At 35.9% G+C, this 8,144-nt stretch overlaps 1 protein-coding gene across 1 annotated transcript; it reads left to right on the top strand.

Moving 5' to 3' along the window:
• Window positions 1-2,919: 2,919 nt before the first annotated feature.
• Window positions 2,920-6,695, top strand: LOC149216084 (disease resistance protein L6-like). The gene is made up of 4 exons (XM_089391138.1): window positions 2,920-3,604; window positions 3,751-4,828; window positions 4,981-5,346; window positions 5,438-6,695. Exons 1-4 carry the CDS (start codon window positions 3,054-3,056, stop codon window positions 6,191-6,193), a joined length of 2,751 nt encoding a protein of 916 aa, XP_089247264.1. The 5' UTR covers window positions 2,920-3,053; the 3' UTR covers window positions 6,194-6,695.
• Window positions 6,696-8,144: the final 1,449 nt, after the last annotated feature.

The raw sequence follows: 8,144 nt of genomic DNA on the forward strand, positions 1-8,144 counted from the left end.
TGTGTCCTAGTAAAGATGAAGAAAAGGAGTATATGACTTGGGTACCATATCCTAATCTAGTAGGATGCTTAATGTATGCAATGGTTAGTACAAGGTCAGATATTTCACATTCAGATGGTGTTGTCAGTAGAAACATGGAAAATCCAGGTAAATAACATTGGGCAACAATGAAATGGGTGCTTCAGTATCTTAAAGGCACAAGTAAATATTGTATCACCTATAATGGTACTAGTGATTCATTTTGTGGTTATGTTGATTCATATTTTGTAGGTGACTTGGACAGGAGGAGATCCACTTCTCGATATGTTCTTACTCTTGCAGGTGGAGTTGTTAGTTGGATGTTAAAGCTTCAGAACATAGTTGCTTTATCCACTACTAAGGAAGAATACATAGTTGTCTCACATGCTTTCAAAGAGACAATTTGGTTAAAAGTTTTGTTAGGTGAGTTTAGAAGGGTGCAGGACAAGGTGAAAGTATTTTATGATAGTCAAAGTATTATTCATTTGGCAAGGAATCCAATGTATTGTAGCAAGAAAAAACATCTACCCGTTAAATACCATTTTATAAGACATGTTATTGATGAAAGTGGAGTGGTGGCTCTGGAAAAAGTCCATACAAAGAAAAATTGTGTAGACATGTTCACAAAACCAATCTTTCCAGAGAAGCTAAAATGGTGCATAGCTTCTCTTGGCTTGCAAGGAAGGTGATGAATAATTTGGGCATGATATATCAGGTAAATTGTTTTCAAGGTGGAGATTGTTAGAAGTTGTTAACTATTTCCATATATTCTTGGGATAATAACTAAGATTGGTTCCTATGGTTTGCTTTGTTTTTAATAATCTATTTTTTTTGGAAAAAAACATATAAAAGATTTTTATTTTTTTTGGTAAAAAGTTTATTATGCATCTACTTTAAAAGTTGTAGACAAATTTAGAAAAAATTGACAGGTTGATATTTATCCATGTAAGCCTATAGAGGAAATATGAAAACATAAAGTGAATGGAGAGTGGGTTGAATGGTTGGATAATGTATGCCTATGAGTTGATTGTTGTAAATCTCCCTTGAATAATAAGAATAACGATTATCATTGCCCCATGGATGTTTCCATCACAAGGAGGTTTTTACCACGTAAAGCATTGTGCCAATCTTTGTGTTTGATTATTCTGCTATCTTGTTTATTTGGCATTATTTTTTGCAATTTCAATTTATTTGCAGGTTATGCTTTTGCTACTCAACTCAACAAGTTTTATCATTACTATGCTCACTTTGTGCTTGATAAAATCCATGGTTAAAAAGTTAAGAAAGATCTATGCAACATGATATTATTGCCTTTCCATCTACACTTATTGTTGTAAGTTCAAGAGGAAGCATCCCACTAGAGTTTTTGGACTCCGACTTATCGTCAAAATCAGGATCTGTTATAATTCGAGTAGATGTGCCTGACAAATTATTTCCTGCAACATCATATTCTCGTTTGCAAAGCCTTGGATCTACGAAAAGAAAATAATGTTAATAGCAAGGTAATCAACATATTTGGTAGCAATTAGAGATGAAATGGCTCAGGATGTGGTGCTGAAGCCATACCATGGGAGATGCGGTAGAGGATGTCTACACGCACTTGAGTAAATGGAGCATTTTTCAGTCAACTCACGAAAACACGAGTTAGTCCGAATGAAACCATGATTAACAACTGATATTCTTGGTGCCAAACAAAATTCAAAAGGAAAATGGTAGGCAATTGGATTCAATTCAATTCATTGAAGATATGTGAAGATATTATTTAGGTATGGCAGGCAGTAGCGATCAACTTTTAAATGTGGAGGGTGGTAGGAGGAAACATGTTTAGGTTGTGCAACATTCTCATACAACCCTTGAATGGTATAGTGGTAGCTTGAAATGAATAAGCTTTGAAGAGAATGTATTAGAGATTTTCATACTTCGTGGAAAATAGTGCAATTGTCTAACAAATTATCGAGCAGAACATAGTACAAGAATAGAGTTAATCCAAAATTGAAAAGTCTTAAGACATTGAAATGAATAAGCTTTGAAGAGAATATATCAAAGATTTTCATACTTCATGGAAACTAGTGCAATTGTCTAACAAATTATCGAGCATAACATAGTACAAGAATAAAGTTAATCCAAAAATACAAAGTCGGTGAGTGGTGTATGTTAGAGAATTTTAAAATACAAATGTTAAAGCAATCGAGGCAAATATTAATTACTATAGCAGTAAATTGATGATTTGTTTATTGTGTTATTATTATTATTTTTATTTAATAAAAAATTAACTAATTATATAAAAACTAATACTTATTAATAAAATATTACTTTTTATATATAATTAATATTTATTAATAAAATAAAGCATAGTTTAATTTATAAATGAAAATTTTAACAGAATTTTTTTTTTTTTAAAGAAAAGATAATCTATTTAAACATTAAAAATACATTTAAAAAAAATATATTATTTTTTAAAATTATTTTACACTAAAAAATCTATTTATCTCTAAACTAAACTACGCCATAAAATAATACGTCGAGAAAAATGTGGTAACTTGTCAGAGTCGTCACCACTAAACATGAATCTCTCTGCCAATGAGGGATTGGGTATTAAATTCCAAACATTGTCCATGGTGTTGCCTTGGGTGGTCCCTCTTCCAATGTTGATCGGTTTGAAAAGAATGAAGGAAAACGAAACGGCAAGAACGCATGAAATGCATAATGTTAAAATGTTAGCATCTAGTGACTCACATTTCTAAAATATTTAATAAAATATAAATGTTATAATTGACGGACCAGGTCGACCATATTCCACATATTGTTTTTTAGTCTTTTTGTGGAAGCGAATCTTGAATATCGAGTGGCGGATGGTGCCCAGCGTTAGCTGTGACAACCACAGTGTATCGACATTGTTCACAAACTCTCTTGCTTCACGCTGCCCGCAGTTTCCACTCCTCTCCTCTGGTCTACCTGCCTGCCCTTCATCTTTTTGTTACTCCTATATCGATCTTATCTGTCTGTCTATCCCATTCATCCAAATCCACATTCCAATGGCAGACCAAACAATCCGCAACAGTGGCAAGGCTTCTGGTGCTTCTTCCTCCTCCATGGCCTCGTGTTCTTCCCTGATTTCTTATAACAGCTACGATGTTTTTATCAATCATCGTGGCCCTGACGTAAAGACCACCTTCGCCACAGATCTATACCGTAGTCTTAATTCCCGTGGACTGCGAGTTTTTCTGGACAAACCAGAACTGGAAGTTGGGCAAAATATTACTCCTCAAATACTACACGCAATCGAAACCTCCTTCATCCACATCGCCATTTTCTCATCGACTTATGCCGAATCAAAATGGTGTCTAGACGAACTGTTGCACATGTTGAATGCATTTCAGTCGAGGCCGAATGAGGTTACAATTATTCCTGTCTTTTATGGTGTCAAGCCTTCGGAGCTCCGGTGGAACACTAAAGGACCGTATGCTGAAGCCCTAAGCGATCACGAAAAGAAGCAGCGATTCGACTTCAATGCCATTCAGAATTGGAGACGCGCTCTTTCTGAGGCTGCAGAAATAAGTGGTCTCGATTTGGAGGCGTTTAATGGGTGAGTACCTGCATCTGACCTCTGCCTTTCTCCCTTTCCCATTTACCTTTTTAATTTATTGGACTCATAGATTTCTGTAGGCGCTTCTCACTTTTTTCTTTTATAGCCTGATATTCACTTCTTCTTTTTTATAACCTGATATTCAGCGACGTGGAGCAACTTTTGGATGATGTGTTGCGATGGGTGTCCAAAGTATGCGACAAAACCCCATTGAAGTATGTTGCCCAACACCCAGTTGGGCTGAAAGAAAAATTAGAAGAATTCGAAAGCACGGTGTTATGGCCAGAGAAAACCAAGGTTTTAGGGATTGTGGGTGCAGGTGGTGTTGGTAAGACAACGCTGGCCACAGAATTCTTCAGCAAGAGGAGGTCAAATTACAATAGATCAGGCTTTTTGTACGATGTCCGAGAAAACGCAGCTAAGGGTTCTCTGCCTTCTTTGCAGAGGAAACTCCTTAAGCAGTTCACTGGATTGGATCTGCCAATCGACAACATTCACGAAGGCACAGGCATGCTTGTAAGGCATCTTTCTTCCTCTCACATTCTCATCATTTTAGATGACGTAGATGAAGCCTTCCAACTGGAAGCCTTTTTGCCAATTAAAGATATCGTAAACCCCAATAGCTTAATTCTGATTACCTCTCGTGACAAGAAAGTCCTCAAGAAAGCAAAAATCGCAGAGGCATCAATTTTTGAGCTGGAGGGGCTAAACAGACAGCACTCCGAAGAACTTTTCTGCTTTCATGCCTTTGGTCAACCACATCCACAACCAGAATTTGCAGATCTGGCATATCAGTTTATAAAGGCCTGCAATGGATTGCCACTGTCATTAAAAGTATTTGGTGCGCTTCTTTTTGGAGAAAAAGAAAGCTCTTACTGGGAAGAGACATTGAATCGGCTTCACCACCTACCTCCCGAGATACAAGAAAGACTTAGAATCAGCTACGATTCACTTAATCCAGAGGAGCGACAAATATTCTTGAATGTTTGCTGCTTTTTTATAGGAGAGGACAGAGATACGGCCGCAAGAATTTGGGGTTCCGTGGGGCTTCGAAATATAGAGAACAAGTGTCTCTTTAAAACGCACAGTGGATATAAGATACAAATGCATGATCATGTTAGGGATTTGGGAAGAAGCATTGCTGAGGAGGAAGAAATCATGCGCCGTGGTCTTTGGCATCACACGACCAACAACATTGACGATTTGTTGGAACGATCATCCCGTGTAAGTATTTCAATCATTCACAGCTTTGCTTTGGGTTTGAAGATGAATCTTTAGGGTCGTTTCCTTTGTTTTAGTTTAAATAAAAAATTTCAGGTTTTTTTATCCAAGACTATGATAGATCTGTGGCGTGGATACATTTTTCGAAGGAACAGGTAATAGCTGAAGTTCGCGGAATTAAGATGGTCAATCGGGCAGATCTTACTGTGAATTCGCAAATTATAATGAAGTGTTCAGAAATGTCATGGTACAAAAGATGGAGTGAAGAGCTATTGGGGAACTGTCTCAGGTATCTGTTCAGTAATTTCAATCTTCGTGGTATTTCCAATTTGCAACTTGTTGCAACTAAAGAGCGTTATTTAGAACGCATATTGAGGAGGGCGCAGTCACCACAACTCATGTGGCTCTGCTGGTATAACTGTGGATACTCTTGCCTACCTTCTTGGATTCCGATGGAAAGTTTGAGAGTTTTAGATGTTGCAGGGGAAAATTTAAAATTATTGTGGCAACATGAATCTCAGGTGTGCTTTTTTTTCCTAATTCCATTTCATTTTGTAATGCGAAAGTTATGGTTAAAACGTCCTTGTGATAGTTGAAACGTGTAAATTGCAGGCCCCTCTCCAACTGCGAGAGTTAAATATCTGCGCTCCCCTTTTAAGCTTTCCTAAATCCATAGGGCAGCTGAAGCACCTAGAAAAGATTGCCATATTTCATGCACTATTCAAAACCATGCCAGAAGAATTTTGCGATCTGCCATCGTTGAAATACCTCGAGTTAAGATACTGCTCAGAAATGGTGTTGCTTCCTGATTCCTTCGGTACCTTAAAAAACCTCCAGCACATCGATTTGTCTGGTGCTTTGAGTTTGCAGATGCTTCCAAACTCATTTGGGAATTTAACTCGACTCAAGCATCTAGTGTTGAGAGGTTGCTGCAGTTTGGTCATCTCCAATGGAGCATTTGGAAATATTACCACCCTGGAACACATAGATCTTTCAGGTTGTAGCAATGTCAAAGAATTGCCATCACAAATCGCATATCAACGGTCCTTGAAAACATTAGATGTGTGTAAAACGAAGTTATCAAAATTGCCAAGCGGTATTGGAGACATATGCAAATTGGAAGCTCTGGAATTGGGAGGGGAGCCTTTGTTGGAAATGCTGCCAACATTGCTCGGTTGCCTCAAGAGCTTGAAGGAATTGTGCCTCTTAAACTGCTCGAAATTGAAATGCTTGCCGGATTCATTTGGACTGGTTATTCAATTGATAGAGTTGAAAATTTGCAGATGTGGGATAGAATATTTAGCACGAGATATTCTGGGGATGAAGAATCTGGAAATTTTAATAATCGAAGATTGTCCGCTGCGGTAACTTCCATTTAAAAACGCTGAAGGAGAATGTGACTTCCTCGATGACAAATGCATGCTTAAACTCAAGCAGTTAGTGCTGGCACGCACACAAATATCAGATGTATTCTTTGACGAAGGTGTTTGCCCGAATCTTCACTATATGTTCTTTGTCGAGTGTTCCGAATTGAGAGGAATAGGAGGGCTTTGTCATCTGGCGAAGCTTCAATATCTCTGCGTCAGCGTGTGTCCAAATGTTGAGGCACTGCCCGGTGTGGAACACCATTTACTATCATCCAAGGAGTTGCTTGATACTGGAAGGTATTCTCATCTCCCAATTGAAACTCTGTGGAAATTTTTCCCGGGAAGGATGGGGAAATATAGTGATGCAACGATATATGTTAATAAATGTAATGAGATGGTAAAACCTGAAGATTTGATTTATTTGATACGCCAGTGGCGGCTCTTGCTAGCAACGGCGAACAGATAGGGCGAGGACTAGAACAATCAACGAGGGTTTTTGATTGGTGAAGTTATATTTTCAACTCCACATGTATATATATTGTATTGTATTTTGTGGATGAATCTTTTGGCCACTTATACCACTTATATATATCTGCCATTCCTTTCGATGTAGTTTAAGGATTTTATTTTGAAAGTTATGGAAATTCTGTTTATATTTTGAAAAAAAAAACAGTAGAGATTTTTGTAAATTTAAGTAAAAGTGATCAAAATTCATAATTCTAAGTGTTTTGGAAATTTTTAATGATGCTGAATCTATTTCCACCATCAAAAACATGATTTAAACCGTGCATCTACAAGATTTGTTTAAATTTTTTAACCCAGATTTCAGAGACTTTAAACCTTCAAAACAATTTCTCCACTTCCCTAAACTGCTCCTATATTTTAGAGTTTTTTTGGAATCTGACAAAAATAAATTAAATTTATAAATTAATTTTAATTAAATTTGTGATTTTTTTAATTTAAAATAAATTTTTACTCTCATATATAAATTTAGTATTCAAAAAATTAAAGAATACTCTGATTATAAAAAGTTACCATTCACATTAGTGATTACAATATATTTTTGCTAAATTCCACACAAATATGTCTAAATGGTTCCAAAATATATAATAAATAGACAACTACAGCCTTACATCATATTTATACATTTTACATCGTACTTCTGGGACTGCCTTGCACTAATGAAAGTTATCGAGTAAATTTATAAGGCATTATTTTGAGTTTGACCATTTAAATTGTGTAAATAATAATAATAAATTAGAAAAACACAAATGTAAATAATAATAATAATAATAAATTATTTGATAATAAGGTGAAATTTTTATTTCATATTTTTATATTAATAAAATTTTTCCTATTGGAATTAGTTGTTTTTTTTTTTTCACTGCTGGTTCACGGATACTATGGTCAGTGGTCCGCTACGTCCAGGATCGTAAGTCTCTAAGGTGGACCCCACCCGAAGGGGGTTACACCCCTCAGCCATCACAGACCTAACCCCAAGAGCTTTCGGGTTTCGACCGTGTGAGCTAACCCTTGGGGCTATATTTTTTTTTTTGGAATTAGTTATTTTAATAATTTTGTTAATTAATTTTTTTATTAAATAATTTAAATTAAAAAAAATATATATATATTCTAGTTTTTACTATTTTATCAATACATAAAATTATTAAATATCTAAATCATATATTTAAAATATACTTAAATTATTTTTTAATTAAAAATTTACATTAAGCACCCCCAGCCGTGAGTCCTGGGGCGGCCTCTCCTGGGCTATTTCTATAGGCTATGCCGTATTTTGCTGGCTTTGGCCATTAATTCTGCTGGCTTCGGCCATATTGATTGTAAAAAAATATCTGTAAGCTTCAGCTATATGAATTTTCTGAATAAAAAAACCACACAACTTGGATTGATTTTGAAACTAATGCCCGTTCACATTCTTAAACGTACGTATG

Source organism: Pinus tabuliformis, chromosome 1_1, assembly GCF_031772625.1.
Source record: "Pinus tabuliformis cultivar Carrire ecotype Pingquan chromosome 1_1, CPIR1, whole genome shotgun sequence".
Classification (NCBI taxonomy): Eukaryota; Viridiplantae; Streptophyta; class Pinopsida; order Pinales; family Pinaceae; genus Pinus; species Pinus tabuliformis.